The 22,749-nt window shown below is 44.1% G+C and overlaps 1 protein-coding gene across 1 annotated transcript; it reads left to right on the plus strand.

Moving 5' to 3' along the window:
- Window positions 1-648: 648 nt before the first annotated feature.
- LOC311234639 (uncharacterized protein) lies at window positions 649-12,210 on the plus strand (the record flags this gene model as incomplete). The annotated part of the gene is made up of 6 exons (XM_084321886.1): window positions 649-1,836; window positions 3,624-3,719; window positions 6,259-6,489; window positions 7,170-7,192; window positions 7,331-7,449; window positions 10,044-12,210. 6 exons carry the CDS (start codon window positions 649-651, stop codon window positions 10,544-10,546), a joined length of 2,160 nt encoding a protein of 719 aa, XP_084178012.1. The 3' UTR covers window positions 10,547-12,210.
- Window positions 12,211-22,749: the final 10,539 nt, after the last annotated feature.

Consider the following 22,749-nt stretch of genomic DNA (forward strand, 5'->3'; position numbering starts at 1 on the left):
GTTTGATCATTGATTGGTGGAGTAATATGGGGTTCTGATAAACTAAAATTATTTGTTAAAATAACATAAGCTAACATATATTTTTACATTTATGCAAATGAATATGCAATATGTATAACTTGAATAAGTAATAAATACAGAAACACCATGTTTAACAATATGTAAATGTGTAGCTACATTTATTTTACATTACATTAACATTTATACGGTCTTTGGCCCTTTGAGGGCAACCATAATGCTGATGTGGCCCTCTGTGAAAATGAGTTTGACACCCCTGCTTTAAATACACCCGACATTTGGGTTATACTCTGATTCCACATCGTCTCTGCTTGTTTGTGTCTGCACCTGTGTTCTGGCTCAGTGAAATCGTTACATGTTCTCGTCATTCAAATTGGTCTGGGTGGTTATTAACACATTTTCCTGTGCTGGGAAAAACCCAGAACACATGTATTATTGCTTTACAGGTACGTTAGATAAAGCTCACAGTGTACAGTGAATGGGAGGTGCACAGATAGACTCTTCCTGTTCAGCAGCATTCCTGACATGGTCTGCGTAGGTTAATATACAAGCGAAACTGACAGTCATTTGCTTCACTCTTATTCAAGCTCCAGACGTACGGTTTCCAGTATAGGACCACATACAGTAGAGATGGCAGCCAGACTTTGGGCTCTGGAGGACGACATGTCGTGTCCGATGTGCTGCGACCTGTACAACGACCCCGTGGTGCTGCACTGTAGCCACAGCTTCTGTAGGGTCTGCCTGGACACCTTCTGGGAAGACAAGCTGGTGAGACAATGCCCCGTCTGTCGCTCGTCCTCCTCCAACCAACTGCCAACCACCAACCTGGTGCTGAGGAACATCATAGAGGCCAGTACCAGGGAGAGGGCAGGTGACGAGGAGAGAGGAGAGGCTGCGGCAGGCAGGAGGCGGTCTGGAGAGAGCGCTGGTGGGTCTGGGGGAGAGGAGAGCCAAGGCAGGAGGGGGGCTGGAGGGAGCACTGGGGGAGAGGAGAGCAAAGGCAGGAGGGGGGCTGGAGGGAGCGCTGGCGGGTCTGGGGGAGAGGAGAGCCAAGGCAGGAGGGGGGCTGGAGGGAGCGCTGGCGGGTCTGGGGGAGAGGAGAGCCAAGGCAGGAGGGGGGCTGGAGGGAGCGCTGGCAGGTCTGGGGAGAGGAGAGCCAAGGCAGGAGGGGGGCTGGAGGGAGCGCTGGCGGGTCTGGGGGAGAGGAGAGGCAGGAGGGGGGCTGGAGGGAGTGCTGGCAGGTCTGGGGGAGAGGAGAGCCAAGGCAGGAGGGGGGCTGGAGGGAGCGCTGGCGGGTCTGGGGGAGAGGAGAGCCAAGGCAGGAGGGGGGCTGGAGGGAGCACTGGGGGAGAGGAGAGCCAAGGCAGGAGGGGGGCTGGAGGGAGCACTGGCAGGTCTGGGGGAGAGGAGAGCCAAGGCAGGAGGGGGGCTGGAGAGAGCACTGGGGGAGAGGAGAGCCAAGGCAGGAGGGGGGCTGGAGGGAGCACTGGCGGGTCTGGGGGAGAGGAGAGCCAAGGCAGGAGGGGGGCTGGAGGGAGCACTGGGGGAGAGGAGAGCCAAGGCAGGAGGGGGGCTGGAGGGAGCACTGGCAGGTCTGGGGGAGAGGAGGTGGAGGAGAGCCATGGCAGGAGGCGGTCTGAAGGGAGCGCTGGCAGGTCTGGGGGAGAGGAGCTGGAGGGGAGGTGTCGGCAACACGGGGAGAGGCTGCTACTGTACTGTTTGGAGGACCAGCAGCTGCTGTGTGTGGTGTGTCAGACTGCCAGGAGACACAGGGAGCATCAGATGTGTCCTGTTGACGAGGCTGCAGAGGAACTCAAGGTTGGCTGGTTAAACTTTACACAGATTTTACATAGATTTACACAGGAGAAAAAAATACCGGTATGTGATAATGACCCTGCCAGGTATGAACCAAGATTAGCTTTTACACATTTAGCAAGTAATGTGGGTCACAAAGGGTTACAAAGGCTAACCCTAACAGAATTTCACTGGTAATGTCATCGGGGGCATTGAATCATTGTGTTAATTACAGCTGAATGATAGCAGTCCCTATACAACAAGGTATTGTTGTTTTTTCATCTATACATCATTGCATGTAGCTGTAATTAACTCTAAGAGGTTGCAGCTGCTTTGTGATATTTTAGGTTTGCCTGGTCAACTATTATAAAACTGCTTGTAAAACCCCAACCCTGTATTGTACAATGAAGTAATAATAATAACTTTATTTGTATAGCACTTTTCATACAGAGGTTGCAGTTCAAAGTGCTTCACAACAGTAAAAAAAATACAGGCATAAGCGAGCATAGAAAATTAAATACAAAGAGATAGAGAGGTAGCAAGGTAAGGCAAATCACAGTTCTTCAGTAATACAAATAATAAAATAGAATAGATTAGATAGAGTAAAAAAGTGCAGTTTGATTCAGTTTAAAATAGGCTAAAAATAATAAAATAGAACGGACAGTAAAAAAAAGTGTGATAAGATTGTTCAATAAAAAATATATAACAAAAGAGCAGTGTATCGCTCTTAGTACTTTGAGTTTCTTTACAAAGTTCTAACATACAACAGAGCATCGCTCTCACATACAACAGAGCAGAAGTGATGTACATCTTTCTTTTCAGAACAACCTGAACCACAACAAAGATTCAATGTCCCCAATGACATCAGAGTTTTTCATCAGCATTGCTTTTTGGTGAAGTGCCCCTTTAATAGTAATTATACCAACAGATACTTTTTGAGAGTGTACATATGTCACAGTATCAGTAAAGAGGTACAGTATATTAAGCATTTTATTAAAACTAGATGGATTCCCTCTGTTCTCCCAAGTCTATTTGTTTTTCGTGTTCAGTCTAGATTGTAGAACCTGAACGGCAAGAAAGACGGAAGTTTCCTTATCGAGAGCCAGTTATATAATTATCAGATTCCAGGCTGAAGTACAATTGAACCCTTGCACTGAATAACCATGTAATAATAATAATAATAATAATAATAATAATAATCTTTATTTGTATAGCACCTTCCATAGAAGAATTGTAGCCCAAAGTGCTTCACAGCAGTAAAATAGACATAAAATGAGCATAAAATAGACAGAATAAAAGCAATGCAGAAAATAAGAAAAACGGTAAAAGCAATGAAGGCAATAACAATATAAATATTGACTGATGAGAAGGAAACCGACATAAGTCCATTTTAAAATCTTTACAGAACAGCCCATGTATTTGCAGTTGTGACGTTTATCCATACTGTATCACTTTGGAGTGAATGTGATATATTTCACAAGAAACTACTCAACCCCAACTGTCTTTAACTATGAATTCACAAAACAATCTTTAACTATGAATGAACACAACACTCTAACTTACCATCTTTAGATAATAAAGTATTCAACCCCTACTGTCTTTATCTATGAATGAAGACAGCACTCACTTACCACCTTTAGATAATAGTTTGAAAACACTGTTCTTCTGAAAACTTAAAATTGACATATGGTTCTTGACATAATGTAGCCTATGTTATTTGAGATGTATTGTTTGCATTTTAATGATGGCAAACTGCTTGGTTTCTTTCGACTTGTATGTGTTTCCACCAACCTGCCCACTCCTTCTGGCAGGAGGAGATGAGAGCCGCCCTCATCCCACTCAAAGAGAAGCTGGAGATGTTCCAAAAAGCCAGGAATGAGAATGAGAAAACAGCAGACCACATCAAGGTATTGATTATTTTACAGGGTAATGAATATATTATAATATATTAGCATATATATAAAAAAAAAAAAAAAACGAAGTTGGTTTTAAATTTTAATATAAATGATAAAAATGAGAACTGTCATGGAATCAGTGTGATGTTGATAGCAGTTGATATTACTGATAATATCTATGTAACAATGGACATTCAAATGTTTATAAAAAAAATTATAAGCAAATATCTAGAAGCCCTCGACCCCCTTCCCTACAGTTCAAACCCAGTATTGAGCAAAACCGGTTATACCATACCAGCATATCAGCTACCATACCAGGTGTAATGTGGAACTGTATGAGAGTGAAGCAGAGCTGAGTCTACTCCATCAACCTTCCCTGGGTATATACAGCTTTTAACCCTTTCAGGTGACCAACCTCACATGTGAGATTAGAATCTTGAGAACTGAACATATAAACCTGAATGACTGTCAGGGATAATAATGATAATATCTCTAGTATAATAATCCTAGTTTATATCGATTTACCCCGACCACCGCCACCGCAGACATTTCGTGTGAACAAGATGACTCGAAGAACTTTCATTAGAATCCTTTCAAATTTGCGGAGACTATCACATGCTTCCTCCGACACATGTGTACCCAGCCCACCACTTCTTTTCACCTGGCAGCGCGGATTCTCACTGGGAGAGTGTAACGTGTGGAAGGTCACACTACCTCCCTCCAGATCCTTCCCTCGCTGTGCAGGCGCCCCGACCGAACTGTAGGAGTCGCTGTTTACAACGACCCAGACCCACCCACCGGCTTCCCTCCTGCTGACTCTGCCAATTGAGCCAGTATGACGGACGGCCAAGCCGGAGGCAACGCTGACAGCCGGATTCGATACCAGTGTCTCTCGCGTTGGTGACGAGTGCTTAGTCCGCTGCGCCGCCAAGCCGCCTTCTGTATCTGAATTTTAACAACACTACTGTATGCGTTTATAGCTGAATCATTTGTAAAGTTCAGTAGGCTATAGGGGTGTAACGGTACGTGTATTCGTCCCGCGGTTCTGTACATCCAGCCTGACAAATACGTCTCATACCACTAGGTGAAACCAGTGTTGCGTTCGTCATATCAACACTGGTTGCACGCACGCTAATGACGCCGCGTGCGCGCGCTCCCGCGCATGCGCATAAATGTTCCCTCGCTTAAGCACAGACTAAAGACAGTGCCTAATTGCCTCTATGAATGGAATGTAACACATTTCATTCACAAGTTCTGTGTGAATGTATCTGAGAACGTTTAACACACCTGACGACCGGCGCTATTGATATGCAAAGTAGCCCAGGTGGGTACTTATAGCGAGTTGGCGAGTGCAGCGCATTCCTGTGTGCACGCGCGTGCCGTGCACATCCGTGCGTGTGCGTGCACGCGCTTCTGCTCACAAAACTTTGGCTGCACTGCGTGCAACCCCGTCCCATGAAGAACGCATCACTGGGTGAAACTATGGTTGCACGTTTTACAAATGTATGCTCAATATCTTTACTTTACTTTACACTGGCTTACTAACAGTCTTAACACAGAAGATCATTCATTTAATATCAAGCTTGTATTGCCACATTTAGATGATGAATAAAACGTTGACGCTTGTAAAGGCATGATGACAAGCCAACAGAACACATTGACAACCACGCACTCTAGTCTTCCTGTTGTTTCTCCCCTCCTCCCCCCTACTACAGGTGTCCCTGAAACAAAACAATGAATGAATGATATGTTTGTCATTACAATAGGCTGAAAATGTTCATCGTTTTCTTGTTCGCCTAATAATGTTAACCAATGGAAAGACACACACACACCAACGTTCTTACGTGCTAATTTCCCCCCACAGCTGATCCGAGAAAAAAACGCTAATGTACTTTTGCTGATCTGGACTGGTCCTCTGAGCTCCTCTCCAGTCGAGCTGCTGTGTTTAAATCCTCTGCCATTGTTGTGTAACATGGCATCTCTTCTCTGTAGTCTTCTTTCTCTGATTCACGTCAAGTTAAATCTACTCTAGATGTGAAACTGAAAGTATTCACCGGTGGGGGGTGGGGGCATTAGGCAATACATTTATTCAAGTGGATTCCTGAATACAGAATGTCACCATTATGACTGACTACCGCAGCAAGCCTAGGTGGAACTAAGTATTTATTTAATACAAAATTATTATATTTAAAAAATAATTATTATTATCATTATAAATATTTGTTTCCTGTTGTACCGAACTTGTACCGAACTGTGACCCCAAAACCGAGGTACGTATACAACCGTGGCTTCTGTGTACCGTTACACCTCTAGTAATAAGCTATGCATGACAATTTATATTCAAATGTTCCAACACTCCTAGTCATACAGTATAGTTGGATCACTTATGTTGCACTGACATAATGTAAAGTAAAAAATATGACTAGACACACAGCCCAGACAATCAAGAAGGCGTAGTGAATCATTAATGTCTTGATGAATGCCTCAAGTTTGCACATTGCAAATAATTCAGAGCCAAAACTGACAATAGCTCATTCAACTCTTGGTATAGAACCAGGCCATCCAAACAAAGAAGCAGATCACGTGTGAGTTTGAGGAACTGCACACCTTCCTGCACGGAGAGGAGAAGACCAGGCTGTCTGTCCTGGCCGAGGAGACGGAGGTGAAGACGCTGATAATGGCGGAGAAACTCGAACACCTCGCTATAAAGGAGGCGTCTCTCTCTGACACCATCAGAGAGCTGGAGCGGGGGATGGAAACCAGTGACCTGGACTTTCTCCAGGTGAATCCTTTCCCCCACTTTTCACAATAGGGGGGTGTAGTGGTTACGTCATTGCTGTTTCCCGCGCTGTCTAACCCCTCTTGAAAAATAGCAATGTATTTCCAATGGACCCATTTCTAAATAGTCTCGTTTAAAACAAATAAAGCATGAACATTGGCATGGTGTACCTTTCTGTGTGTGTTCATCCACAATCTATAGCTCAAGATGAAGAAATTCGCAATTAATCATAAAGGTAGCAAAATAACATTTATGTTTTCGTTCACTGAGGAACTACACGATGGCTGTGACATGTATTAGGCGACAGCACTGAGCTACTGGTGTAGTTAATTTTTTACGACAAATTAAAAACCTTATAACTACCTTTATTTCAACCAAAAATGCTTAAACAATAATGTTAGTGATAGAAGGGAACTCATTTTGTGCAAAAATGGAACGCTTGTCAATGTTCATGAGGCAGAATTATTACAATAGTCGATAATACATTTTCCCAATGATAAATCCCTATACGGGTGGACCGTGCAGGAAACTAAAGCGATGTCAGACTACACCTCCCGATTGTCACTAAAAAGGCATTTTCGAATATCATCAGTTCAATATCACTGTAAAGAAAATGACTTTGTAATAAGTGACAAAGTAAGACTATCTATACGTATACATAATGACTCCTCCTTTCTGCACAGGCTTTCAACATCAACAAAGAACGGTAATATACTTTACTATTCTTTTGTCATACATATACACGTACGCATGCATGCACAATTGCACATGCATGCACGCACACACACACAAACACATTGTAGCCTACATTATCAATATTTTTTGTCTTAATATTCTTCTTCAGGACCAAGTGTACATTGACAGATCCAGAGCCTGTATCAAATGCTCTGATAGAAGTGGCCAAGCACCTGAGCAACCTGAAGTTCACCATCTGCAGGACGATAATGGACACAGTACAATACAGTCAGTACCAGACAGAGATAAGAGATATGATGGACACAGTACAATATAGTCCGTACTGGACAGAGATAAGAGATATATGGACACAGTACAATACAGTGAGTACCAGACAGAGATAAGAGATATGATGGACACAGTACAATACAGTGAGTACCAGACAGAGATAAGAGATATGATGGACACAGTACAATAGAGTGAGCACTGGACATATATAAGAGCTATACAGTGAGTACTGGACATAGATAAGAGATATGATGGACACAGTACAATACAGTGAGTACTAGATATTATACAATGGCATGCAAATATCTTGATTCTGATTGGCTGAAAGAGTCAAGTTAGACGTTGTTATTTCGTATAACACACTCCACGTGACCCCAGATCCCTCCCACAACCAAATTACTTTTTTTTTCTTTTTTTGAATGAGTCTGAATGAGTCCGCCATAGATAGACAAATGCAAGTATGAATATATTTTGAACGAATCGTCCAAAAAAGATAGTCAACTGGAATATGTTAGGTCGTTACACATATGTTGGATTATGTAATTGGTTTGTCATGACCCAATGTGAAACAAAAGAAAAATCGTGGACTTTTAAAACAAAAACTAAATGGCCGTTGATTTTTGATAATTTTTTGTGTCAGACTTGGATCTACGTGTGATTTTTTTTCGTAGCCGCAGTTTGCGAAGACGCTCTCTGATTGGCTAGCCCACGTACAGTGAAGACCCTCTCTGATTGGTTTAGCTCCGAAGGGCTCTTCCGCCTTGTACATATATATTCTCTGCTTCGAAGTGGTTATGCTTTGGCCCTCTTTCGAAGTGGGTTATGCTTAGAGTTTATCTTTAGAGCAGGGCGATGGACCACCAGCCCTGATTCCAAACTCTAAGCATAACCCACTTCGAAAGAGGGCCAAAGCATAACCACTTCGAAGCAGAGAAAATATATGTACAAGGAGGATATTTCGATCCCAGAGCCCTTCGGAGCTAAACCAATCAGAGAGGGTCTTCGCTGTACGCGGGCTAGCCAATCAGAGAGCGTCATCGCAAACTGCGGCTACGGAAAAAAATCACGCTGGATCTACTATTGGATCTACTTTCTCTGTGGATGGTTTTGTGAATAAATCTCCATTATGCTTCAATTACTGTGTTTATTGTATAGCAATAAGGTTGGGTGAATTCGGCCATTGTATAAAAGCATTACATCACTTGAAGTCATACTGGACAGAGTACATGATGGACGCAGTACAATACAGTAAATACTGGACAAGATATGTTATGGACACACACAATGCAATACAGTGAGTACTGGTGAAGAGATATTATGGACATAATACAATGAGATGCCATTATAAATCCAGTGCTGGACTAGAGGGTCATTCCACATCATGGTGCTGGATTAGAGGGTCATTCCACATCATGGTGCTGGACTAGAGGGTCATTCCACATCATGGTGCTGGACTGCAGTACATGTGACAAAATGTGTCCTTTTCTTGTTATAAGATAAGATATTCCTTTATTGATCCCCCTGGGGAGATTCAGGCATCATAGCAGCATGGGGAGGGGAGGTACATGTAGTAAAAAAGCTGTGTAAACAATATAAAAAATCAATATAATTAACTCTGGACATGTGCATATGGGCAACAAAGTGTGAGATGAGGGTACTGTATGTATGCCCTCAGTTATATTTGCGCTACAATAAATAGTTACAATATATTTAAGCATTACATCACGCAACGGAGTGTGTTACACAAATTAGATGACGCCTATGGGTGGTTGTTAGGCCCGAGGCGCAGCCGAGGGTTGTTAGACCCCCATAGGTGTGACCTAATTTGTATAACACATGTAATGCGTTTATACAATGACCCAATTCACCCAACCTTATTGCTATACAATAAACACACAGTAATTGAAGCATAATGGAGATTTATTCACAAAACCATCCACAGATAAAGTAGTTCCAATAGTAGATCCACCAGTAGACACCAGAGGGAGCTCCACAAACCATGTTAAACCCAGATTCGGCTCAAACAAGGGACTAAACACCCTACCCACAGCTGTAAAGGAATGTGAATCACTACCCACTTTCAAAACCAAAAGAGAGCACCTACGGGATACAGGAATTCGAAACTGGCCCCTGTAAATGTCCTAACCCAACCCCCTACAATGTACAGTAAATGTCCTAACCCAATAATACACAAGACCCTTTTCTTGGGACCAAGTAAGGTTTCGTCGATAATCCAAAGTACAGTTACCCCCCCACCGTGCCTTCATGGGCACCGGGACGATGCAGGAGGTCTTCCACAGCTGGGGCACCCTCTCCAGCCTCAGGGAGAGGTTGAAGAGATGTTGGAGCGGTGCTTCCAGCTGCTCCGCACATGCTTTGAGCACCCTGGGATTGGTGTTGTCCGGTCCTCTGGCCTTGTTCACACTAATCTTGGAGAGCTGCCTCCTGACCTGGCTGTTAGTGATGGTCAGGGTTGGGGCTGATGTCTCCATAGGTACAGTAGATAGATCTAGGAAGATAAAGTTTTACATTGCTAGCTTAACATGAGAAACCATGATATTTGAGTTGAATACCAACATTAACATTCCTCTCAGCTCCGGTGACTCTGGACCCCAACACCGCAGACGACCTGACCAGTGTGTGTTTCCATGGCGATCAGCCTCACATCCCCGACAACCCGGAGTGCTTCGACGAGTACGTGTGCGTGTTGGGCGCAGAGGTGTTCACGTCCGGCCACCACAGCTGGGACGTCGATGTCGGGACTAAGACTCACTGGGACCTCGGAGTCGTACGGCAGAATGTGTCCTGGAAGACGGACACGAAGGTCACCCCGGAACACGGCTTCTGGGCTCTGGCACTGAGGGACGACGGCGTGTACAGCGCCTGCACCATGCCCTGGACGCGTCTGAAGCCCAGGAGGAAGCCCAGGAAGGTCCGTGTGTGTCTGGACTACAAGGGAGGAGAGGTGTCCTTCTACAACGTGGAGGACATGTCTTTACTGCACAGCTTCAGCTCTACTTTTATAGGCGGGCTTCTGTCCTACTTTTCGGGGGGCCGTAACCACAGAGGTCCCTCTGTCAGGGAAAATAACAAATAAATACAGTATCAGATGATATTCAGATGGACAGAGTTGTGGATGAACTATATCCCCAAACCACAGTGTCAGATATTATAGATTTCCGCCGCCCGCTGCCACGGCAGATCCGTGGTTTGAACGTGATAACTTCAATAGATTGTATACAAATCCTTCAAAATTTGCGGTGCACATTCGTGACCTCTAGAGGATGAACTCTGGTGACCTTTTCTCTAGCTCCACCATCAGGCCACATTTTCGTATTTGTGTACCTCATATACTTTTCAATTGAATATTTAAAAATGTACTGTGCACATTCATGACGGCTAGAGAAAGAAGCCTATTGATTTGGGTGACCCCATGACCTTTCCTCTACCGCCACCAATCAGGCCAATTTTCACATTAGTGTACCTCTAACAGCTTTCATTCAAATATATATATTCAAATATTCAAATATATTCTAATTCTCTATTGATTTCATTTGAATGAGGACCATGTGCATCACATGAGCAATGTGCATCATCAAACTTCCATTATAGTCAGTCACACACCACGGGAGAACAAGTTATGGCAGAGATCAGCGTCAACGACCCCGAGAAGTCCCCTCCATCTGTTCCTGCTATCAACATGTGGAATCGACAATTTGGGTTAAATGTGGTAACATTAATGCTTTTGTGGTTTTGTGAATTACTGGAATATTTAGAGAGAATCAATGGTTTCCCACCTGCATGAACATGCTGGTTGCCTGGTTGTGTGTGTTTTTCAGAGGTAACTAATGGAGAAGATTTAGTGAATATTAACGAGCTAACATGGTGTTCATCATAATTGTTTCATCTTGAAAACATACACATTCTCAATGGACCCAAATGTATTTCCTGTTGCAATGCATTTGTACAGTATGCAGTCCTTGATGGCCAGTGTTCTGAAACTGCAGTCCTTGAGGGCCAGTGTTCTGAAACTGCAGTCCTTGAGGGCCAGTGTTCTGAAACTGCAGTCCTTGAGGGCCAGTGTTCTGAAACTGCAGTCCTTGAGGGCCAGTGTTCTGAAACTGCAGTCCTTGAGGGCCAGTGTTCTGAAACTGCAGTCCTTGAGGGCCAGTGTTCTGAAACTGCAGTTATTGAGGGCCAGTGTTCTGAAACTGCAGTTCTTGAGGGCCAGTGTTCTGAAACTGCAGTTCTTGATGGCCAGTGTTCTGAAACTGCAGTTCTTGAGGGCCAGTGTTCTGAAAATAGTTTTGCTGTCAAATAAATTCAAATGGGTTGTCTTTAATAATATTTTTGCTGTGGTTGAAACGTAGATGCTGTTTAGATGTCCATCTCAATTTCAAAAACGTGAAATGTCTCCATACATTTTGATGAGATAGACATCTGATGTTTTCAAATGCAGATGGGCATCTAAACAGCGTCTAAATCTGGTTAAATTCGGTTTAAAAGTGACACTTTAGTAAACGTCTATATCATAGCTTAGCCATTGATTCAACTTCATTTAGACGTATATATGTAAACGTATAGCCGTTGAAATTACCTTAAAACCATGACTAGGTGTTCTCTAGATACTTGCCAGATTTACCGGAAACATCTTTTAGTTGTCTAATAGATGACTCATTTTCTGTGCCGTCTATTTTTTTGGGACTCAAAACCTGTCAATTATCCTAATAAAACCTTTTTATGTTTTTTCATTCACTGGAACCTCACTTTTACAGTACCTTTGTTTTTTGTGTCCCAGCATTTACTGCCCTTCAGGAAAGAAGTAGCGTCCAGTAAAACCGCATCAGGATTTCAGTTCAAATCCTCAAAGGCTCATCAAAAGAACAAAAGGGAGACTGTACTTCCATAGTTGGAAGCACTATAATCCATGTCCAGACACAACTTTATATGGTAAAAACCTTTATTTTGGAAGGCAGAGGGAGTATTGTAAACACCAACCAGTGTTGTAGTACTCGAGTCCAGGACTCAGACTCGAGTACGCGGCATGGACTTATTTTCAGGACTCGTGACTCGACTTGGACTTGAGCACTGATGACTCGGACTTGGACTCGAGCATTGACTGCATTCGGACTCGGAAGGTGCAGATGAGAACTCTGACTTGTTAATTGATAAATACATTTTATTTTTTTTGTAATAGGCCCTAATCATTTGGCATAAGATATCGATGGCTCGTGCATTTGTTTGGCTATTGTGTCACAAAGAAAATAAACTCCCTTTGAAATGGTGACCGCTGTGTCATTTATGTTTAATGTAGACCTTTTTTTATTTGTATGTCATCTCTTTGACTGCCAGAGTGGAGTGGACTCAACCTGGATGACTTTGACTCAGACTAGGGTAATGGGGTCTCGACTCCCGGAGTCAGCATTGCCTGCGGCTTGGGCCGATCGTCATACTAACTCGTTTGGCTGAGTTAGCGGGAGGGAAGTCGTGGGTGGTAATCTGGCGTTGTGGACAGCGACGCCTACAGGTCAGGTCTGGGCGCCTGCTCAGTGAAAGGCAGGAAATGGTGAAGGCAACATGACCTCCCACGCGTTACGCTTCACCAATGAGAGTCCTCGTTGCCAGGTGAAAAAAGAGCCACTGGCTCAGTGGCGGCTCGCCACTGGTGGCGCTATGGGCGCCGACCCACCTGTTAAATGAGAGAAGGAGAAAAAAAAAAAACTTTTTTGTTTTTTGTTTTATAGCCCTATAAATAATATAAACATGTTTAAAATTAATAATATTTACTCATTTTAAGTATGTTTGTATTTCCAATGCACAATATAACGTTATTATCTAAATTAAAAAAACAGCGTTTTCATGGGCAGGAAGTGACGTTTTTTTTTATTTTTTCGTATTTCTAGCCCGGGCAAGAAGCGATAGCGCTCTGAGTGCGCGTCACAGTTTGATCGCTGTCTCCGTCACAGCCAATCAGTGCATACGGCGTTGTGCGTTGAAATATGACTATTATGTTGGAATCCGAGCGCGATTTGAAGCGGTCTAGAAAGCAGCGTGAACTTCCGTGAGAATTTCCATAGCCGCATTTCGCGGAGACGCTCTCTGATTGGCCGACGCCAGTATTTTTTTCTATGGCAGAATTTCACAGAGACGATCTCTGATTGGCCGAATCCAATTTCTAATGTTCCAATTCTAGCAAGTTCTAGCTTGGTTCCTGGTACTAGGACTGTTGTTTGTCTTAGAGCGTGCCGTGCTGTGACTGCAAGTTCTTTAGACTGTTAAGCTTAGGCACTCTTTCAAAGTTGGTTAAGGTTAGAGTTTGTCTTAGAGCATGGCGATAGAACGCCAGGTAGTTTGCAGTCTGTTCGAGCGGAAATGGACAAAGGAATGTACTTGTTGAGTGTTGTGCTAACGTCGACGAGCTCAGCTGAGCTAACACTTGGCTAACAAGCTATATGGCGGATTATACACGTTTCCTGCCCTGGACGTTTCAACTAAACAGTGAGTCTCTCTCTCTCTCTCTCTAACGTTAGTACTACTAGGCTGGTGCGGGCTAACTGGCTATCGTTCTGGGAGCTAACGTTAGTAGTACTACTAGGCTGGTGCGGGCTAACTGGCTATCGTTCTGTGATTTGTTTACTTGGTAACACGGGTTGCTAAGGAATTTAGGTTCGAGGTTGAAGAAATCTCTCTCTCTCTCTCTCTCTCTCTTCTTAACGTTAACGGTTGTAAATAGTTTTTTTAGGAGCAGTACTACTGCTGGCCATTCATGAAGCGAGACATTGCTGATTGTTTATTTATCGATGGCTCATTGATTTAACTACTGCAGCTCTCTCGGATTGAAAATACGTGGATTATGGCTTGTTCAATATCGTCTATGTTTGAATGAATGAATGAATGAGAACTTTATTAACAGATTGCAGAATGGGTACAATACAGTACGGCTCAATACACACAATTGTTAAGGGGATGCAGACCAGAGAAAGACGTTTGTCTTGTTTACATCAGGGTCCCAGATTTTCGATTCATATCGATAGTTTAATAGCTAGCCTTGGCTCGTTTAACAATATGCAAAATATGTGTACAGCCCTGTACTCATACTGAAGTTATTCTTGGTATATAATAGGTCTGATTGTGTAACGAATCGATTCCACGTCGCGCTGTGTGTGAGAGAGAGAAGGAGAGAGGGAGAGATCTGCCTGTGTTTGGAGACGGGCGAGTTTTGTTTCTAACTTTTCTATTTATATTGTGTTTCAAGTTGTGAATTAGAGTCTAGACTATACTTTATTTGACTGGTTGTGTGTTGTTGTAGTAACAGCTGAGCGACTCGTTCATAAGAGCCGATTCATTGCCGTGAGCGTGAGTCGAATCGCTCACGTCTTGCGTGGTACAGTACTGTACTGTACATGTTCGCAAAATATTTGGTATAGCGCCCCTAGTGGCGAAGTACCCAGCGGCCGCCACTGCACTGGCTGTCTCCACATGTGTCGGAGGAAGGACATGCGCACAAGAACCAGGTAGGGGAGGGGGGAATGACTAAATTGGGATGGCGAGAATTTTTTTTTAAATCAGGCGGTGAAAAAGAGGGCAAAAACAAAGAAAAAAGACTAGGGTAATGGGGACTCGACTCAGGCTCTTCTTTGGTGACTCGGACATGGACTCGGACTCGAACACTGGGGACTCGAGACTCGACTCGGACTCTAGATTTAGTGACTCGACTACAACACTGACACCAACACAGGAGGCTCGACGTCGGAGCATGTTGCTGTGTTTTCTCCCTGCCTTCCAAACAGGAGGCAGGGTGGCCTGGAGGTAAAGAGGCTGAACAGTGACCCAAAGGTTCGCTTCAATTCCCCATTCCAGCTGTGAGCTGGTCAGACTGACAGGTGGCTGCTGTTACATCTGTGGTGCCCACCGTCTCTCTGCCACATTTGCCCTTGAGCAAGGCACTGAACCACCCAAATTGCTCCAGGGACGCTGCGTTGCCAAGGAACCCATGCTCTGACCTCTCTGATGATAGGCATATGTGTAGTGACATGTATACAAAGGAAGACAAATGAAAGTCAAAGTTTATTGTCATTTTTCCATTGACATGGAAGCACAATAAGATACAGTACTCAGGTCTCAGTTACAGCCATTTGATGCTAGATATACACTAAATAAATAAATAAAATACTGATCCTCATAACAGACATAACAAACTGAGTCAATAAAAGTCCAGTAGAAACTAATCATTCAATAAAAACAGTCAATAAAAACAGTGAATTGATTCAGTAGCAAACTAATCCAAAATAAGAAACCTACTGTAGTCTAAATCAGTAAAACTGATTTAATTTAATCCAATAAGACCAATAGATTCACTGATTAAAAGATTAAAGAGATAGGTGCCATAAAGTGCTACAGTGCAGTGTGCAGAGGCATGGCAGTGATGAGCTGCGATGAACTGTTCAGTCGTCTCACAGCATCCGGGAAGAAGCTATTCTTCAGCCTGGTGGTTCTTGCCCGGATGCTGCGCAGCCTCCTGCCTGAAGGGAGAGGGGTAAACAGTCCGTGGGCAGGGTGGGTGGGGTCACGCATGATGCGGATTGCTCTGTCCATGCATCGGTTGTTTACATTTACATTTAGTAATTTAGCTGACGCTTTTATCCAAAGGTTGTTGTAGGTATCAGAGATGTCTGGCAAGCTGCATCCGATGGTCCTCTGTGCAGACCTTACAACCATCTGTAGTGCCTGCTTCTCTGCCGCTGTGCAGAATATGAAGTACTTTTACAACTCACAGCTTTACCTGGACATTGATTCTTGTGCTCCCAACTATAGAAGTACGATTAACCGGTGCGGCCTAGTAGTGCAGCGGACTAAGCGTCTGTCTACCACCACAGAGACAGTGGGATCGAATCCAGCTGTGGTGCTTCCGGGTTGGCCGACCGTCCATACTAACACAATTGGCAGTGTTAACGGGTGGGAAACCCGGCGAGGGTGGGTCCTGGTCGTTGTAAACAGCGACTCCTACAGTTCGGTCGGGGTGCCTGCACAGCAAGGGAAGGATCTTGGAGAGGTAGTGTGACCTTCCACGCAGTGTAGAAATGGTAAGGTATAGATTAGCTTGTGGTGCCACCTTGTGGTGGTGAGGTGCAATGAGGTGCATGAGATTGATGCCAATAAATATAAAGTGTGTTAGTGTCTAAAGTGGGTAAAGTGGGTGCTACAGTGTGTTGTTTATTTAAAGTGAGTGTGTGCGTGTGGATGTGTGTGTTGTGGGTGTATTTGATGGTCTGTTATTGTTCATTGTTCATTGAGCATCCTGATGGCCTGGGGATAGAAGCTCCTTCTGAGTCTCTCTGCACCTTGGCAAATGTATATAAAAAAAAGTTGTATTAAAAATTTGAATGTCAACATTATGAACGAAGCTTTGAACTATTCGGTACAGCCCTAGCATGTTTTGATATGGTAAATTATCTCTTTTACTAGGTGACTTTTACTAGGTGACAAAAAAGAATTGGGGGTTAGGCATATACAATATTATCGGCTCTTAGACCAGAAATCTATCAATGTACACAGGACAAGCTCCTTACCTCAATTCGGTTATCAACAGACTGAGGGAAGGAGCGCGAAAGCAGGTATAATACGTCGCTGCAGGAGGAAGTGGCGATTTCAAAATAAAAGACGTAGCTCCCTAAACGATCTTTTGTAAAGACCATGAGAATATAAAAGTGACAATAAATAATAGAAGAGCAATCAAATAAAATGTGAGGGATTATTAGTGGAATGCATTACTGTATATTTAATATACCTCCTACACAACTAACCAAACAACTAACAAGAAACATGAATAAAAAACTGAGTCAGTGTCATCCGGCATTCCAGCTCTCATTGGCTCCCAGTAGTCTACTTCCTCATCATTGCAGCTCTCATTGGCTCCCAGTAGTCTACTTCCTCATCATTCCAGCTCTCATTGGCTCCCAGTAGTCTACTTCCTCATCATTGCAGCTCTTATTGGCTCCCAGTAGTCTACTTCCTCATCATTGCAGCTCTCATTGGCTCCCAGTAGTCTACTTCCTCATCATTGCAGCTCTCATTGGCTCCCAGTAGTCTACTTCCTCATCATTGCAGCTCTCATTGGCTCCCAGTAGTCTACTTCCTGATCATTCTCCTCAGTCTTACTCTGTGTTTGGTAGTAACAGATGACATGCAATTGGATAGTCTACTTCCTGATCATTCTCCTCAGTCTTACTCTGTGTTTGGTAGTAACAGATGACATGCAATTGGATTACAGTAATTAAATTACACAGTAATCAGATTAGAAACTCAAATATGTCACCAAAAAAAATATAAGGAAAATGGACATACAGTACGGACGTGTTTTAGTCAAAGGGCAGCAGGGACAAGTGATACAGGGACACAGGTAAGGTCTTACAATGGCTTAGTGATTATAACAGTGCAGTTCAGCATTCAGTAACCCATAATTTTTGTGAATGTGTTTTTGATACTACATTCTGTTGAACACACACCTCAAAACCGTACCTAAGGAAAATTGGCTCAATTGCAAGAAAAATTATAGTTATGATATTAGATTCTGCTCAGAATAATTTGCATGCAAAATATTGTGGTTCCCTGCTTTAATATGTTGACACATTTCTATACTAAATGCTTTTGTAGTCCTGTCCTGTGTCATACCGAAATGTCATAGAAGTGAATTGTATAGAAACAACTCACCAAAAGTGACTATTGCACAACTGATTTGACAAAAAAAATCCACCAAGGGGGGAAACCCCCCCTTTACCGCCCCACCCTCCCTCCTTGCCATACCTTGGCTTTTACTGAAATGACGCCACTGCTGCCGCCGTTTGAGAAGATGAAGGAAGGACTTGACCTCCATGCAGGGCTGCCGCCGTTTGAGAAGATGAAGGAAGGACTTGACCTCCATGCAGGGCTGCCGCCGTTTGAGAAGATGAAGGAAGGACTTGACCTCCATGCAGGGCTGCCGACGTTTGAGAAGATGAAGAAAGGACTTTTTTATGTTTTGTTTTTAATGCACAGAGATTTCCTTTTGACAGCAATTGTGTTTGTATGCATTGTGCAAACGCTGTACATTTCTAATCCTTACCCTGTTGTTGTTGTTGTTGTTGTTGGTGTTCTGTCCGAGGAGCACTTTTCTTGGGTGGCTGATCTTTCGCCGGCCCTGCCTTATCTTCAGAGGACACCCTGCTGTCTGTTCTCTGTCAACAACAGGCCTGAGTGACACACACACACACACACACACACACACACACACACACACACACACACACACACACACACACACACACACACACAACACACACACACACACACACACACACACACACACACACACACCCACACACACACACACACACACACACACACACACACACACACATACACACACACACACACACACACACACACACACTTCCTTTACAGTAGCTAATGTTGGCTGACGATAACGACAATAAGGAATGATTGAATTCCTTGAATTGGTAGTGAGGCGACTGTCCACCGCGGCTCACCAGCTCATTTCTAGGTCAGTGGGTCAGGTGCTCTGCTGCACACGCCTTTGGATGGCGGCTCATCGATGCAGGCAAATGCACAGAATAATATCTTGGAAATGAATCAAAATAATGTTTTTTTTATTTATTTAACCAGTGCCATTGTCTTACATTGTTCACAAGTGAGAGCATGTTAAGAGGACAGTTTGCACGTGTCTCACTATCAATGTGTCTCACTCTCAATGTGTCTAACTCTCATGTGTCTCACTCTCAATGTGCCTCACTCTCATCAGGCCGCCTGGGAGAAATGCGAGGCCCTGTGCGAGATTAAACGCCCCCCCCCCCCCCCCCCCCCCCTAAAAGGTAAAAAAATAAATTTTTCATACAGTCAACATATTCTTAAATAATAGCGCTGCCTGAGGCTGGGCATGATACAGTCAACATATAGCAAGAGAGAGAGCGAGAGAGAGCTCCCGTTCTACAGTCAATATACAGTGTTATCGCTGCACAGACCCGGCAGGCCGGCAATGCCCTGACCCTCCACCAGAGCAAGGCCAGAGCGAGAGAGAGAGAGAGAGAGAGAGAGAGAGAGAGAGAGAGAGAGAGAGAGAGACACACACATTGGAAAGAAACAACCCAAAACCAGAGCAAATTGAAATGCTATTTGGCCCTAAACAGAGAGTATACAGTGGCAGAATACCTGAGCACTGTGACTGATCCAAAACTAAGAAGATCCTTGACTAGGTACAGACTCAGCGAGCACAGCCTAACATCGAGAAAGGCCGCCATAGGCAGACCTGGCTCCCAAGCGAAGACAGACTATGCACCCACTGCACACAAGAGAGGTGGAAACCGAGCTCCACTTCTTAACAACTTGCCCACTATACCAAGACATCAGAGACATATACTTCCCACAAATTGCAAACACCCAAAGAGACTTGAAAACATGGACAATAACTCAAACTCCCATATCTACTGGGAGAAATACAAGAATGTGAAATAAAGCCCATTTGAATTGAAGAGAGATAGATAGATAGAGCATGTCTGTGTGTAGAAAGAGAGAGAGAGAGAGAGAGAGAGAGAGAGAGAGAGAGAGAGAGAGAGAGAGAGAGAGAGAGAGAGAGAGAGAGAGAGAGAGAGGAGAGAGAGAGAGAGAGAGAGAGAGAGAGAGAGAGAGCATGTGTGTTTGTGTGTTAGAGAGAGAGAGCATGTCTGTGTGTCAGTGTGTGTGTGTTAGAGAGAGGGCATGTATGTGTGTGTTTTAGAGAGAGAGAGAGAGAGAGAAAGACAGAGAGAGAGAGAGAGAGAGAGAGAGAGAGAGAGAGAGAGAGAGAGAGAGAGAGATAGATAGAGAAGAGAGAGAGAGCTCACGGCAGGCATAGAATAGGTTGCATGAACTCACCATAACGCAGTATCAATGGTAAAGTTGGAAGGAGACTTTCCGTGGAGATGAAAAGTACCAGTCCCTTGGGAGTCTAGTTTATCTGCCACACGTTAGCACTCGATAACTTAGCAATTAACTAAAGCAGGGACGCGTAACTAGCGTTACGCTAGCTAGCTAACGCTAGCTAACTAGCGTTAGCTAACGCTAGTTACGTGTCCCTGCCCTTAGCAAATTGCTACTAGTACTAGCCGACATAGCTATAGCTGACTGAAGGTTCTTCTAACATGCAACAACTTTCATCTTCAGTTCATATTGCCGAACATCCTCTTCGTCTTGGCAAAGTTGGCATAACCATCATACTTGGTATTGATAACAAGCTTATGGCCCACGGTGTAATTTCTTCTGATCCATGCTGCTTTTGAAAAGACATCCACTCGCTCCTCTGAATAGCGCTGAATAGATCCCTGTACCTCGTGGGTCCGGGAAGAGCCCGGAAACACTATTCTAAAATCTGTAGAGCAGCAGAGCCGCAGAAACCGGAACACTGCAGTCTGCAGAGCCGCAGAGGCAGGAACAAGTCAGACACATTCTACAAACGTGTCTAATGTAAAATATATAAGCATATAAGCCAACTAGATTTTAGGTCTGTGATGAAAAAGGGCCTCGCGGGAAGGGGGGCCTCGCAAAAAAAAGAATAAAAAAGAATAAAAAAAAAGAATAATAAAAAAAAAAGAAAAAAAAAAGAAAAAAAAAAATTGTGCAAGGCCCCCCTTTCCGTGAGGCCCTGTGCGACCGCACTGCTCGCACACCCCCTGAGGCGGCCCTGCTCTCAATGTGCCTCACTCTCAATGTGTCTCACTCTCAATGTGCCTCACTCTCAATGTGTCTCACTCTCAATGTGTCTCACTCTCAATGTGTCTCACTCTCAATGTGCCTCACCCTCAATGTACCTCACTTTCAATGGGTCTTACTTTCAATGTGTCTCAGTCTCAATGTGCCTCACTCTCAATGTGCCTCACTATCAATGTGTCTCACTCTCAATGTGTCTCACTCTCAATGTGCCTCACCCTCAATGTACCTCACTTTCAATGGGTCTTACTTTCAATGTGTCTCAGTCTCAATGTGCCTCACTCTCAATGTGCCTCACTATCAATGTGTCTCACTCTCAATGTGTCTCACTCTCAATGTGCCTCACCCTCAATGTACCTCACTTTCAATGTGTCTCACTCTCAATGTGCCTCACCCTCAATGTACCTCACTTTCAATGGGTCTTACTTTCAATGTGTCTCAGTCTCAATGTGCCTCACTCTAAATGTACCTCACTCTCAATGTGCCTCACTCTCAATGTGCCTCACTCTCAATGTGTCTCACTCTCAATGTGCCTCACTCTCAATGTGCCTCACTCTCAATGTGTCTCACTCTCAATGTGTCTCACCCTCAATGTGTCTCACTCTCAATGTGTCTCACCCTCAATGTGTCTCACTCTCAATGTGCCTCACTCTCAATGTGCCTCACCCTCAATGTGCCTCACTCTCAATGTGCCTCACCCGCAATGTGTCTCACTCTCAATGTGCCTCACTCTCAATGTGTCTCACTCTCAATGTGCCTCACCCTCAATGGGTCTCACTCTCAATGTGTCTCACTCTCAATGTGTCTCACTCTCAATGTGTCTCACTCTCAATGTGCCTCACTCTCAATGTGCCTCACCCTCAATGTGCCTCACCCTCAATGTGCCTCACTCTCAATGTGTCTCACTCTCAATGCGTCTCACTCTCAATGTCTCAACCTGGCGGACATGCTGGACGTGTTCGTCAACTGAGCGGGAAGAACATCACAGAGAACATCATTGACAAGGTTCTGGAAGACAGCAGGCGCGTTGGTTAACCCGAAAGGCATTATCTTGTACTCGAAGTGATCGAGTGGTGTGTTGAAAGCTGTCTTCCATTCGTCCCCCTTCCGGACTCGGACCAGGTGATAGGCATTCCTGAGGTCCAGTTTTGTGAAGATGCAGGCACCTTGCTCAAAGGCAGAATTTATCAATGGCAAGGGGTATTTGTTCTTGACTATAATGTTATTGAGGCCACGGTAGTCAATACAAGGGCGAAAAAAGAAGCCAGCACCGACAGGAGAGGAGGAGGGGGTGATAATGGCCGTGGCTAGAGACTCATGGATGTATTTTTCCATTAACTCTCTCCAAACGAGATTGAACAGACGACTAGAGGGGAGAGGGACTCCCGGGAGAAGGTCAATGGCACAGTCGTACAGACGATGGGGTGGCAGGGAGAGGGCATGCTGTTTACTAAAAACAGCTTCTAAATCATAATAAACAGGAGGGATAGTGGAGAGTTTCAAGTTTCAAGTTTCAAGTTTCTTTAATAGTTGTCATACAGAAGTACAGAATACTTTCATACA

The sequence above is a fragment of the Notolepis coatsorum genome (genome assembly GCF_963971535.1).
Source record: "Notolepis coatsorum genome assembly, chromosome: 9".
NCBI classification, from domain to species: Eukaryota; Metazoa; Chordata; class Actinopteri; order Aulopiformes; family Paralepididae; genus Notolepis; species Notolepis coatsorum.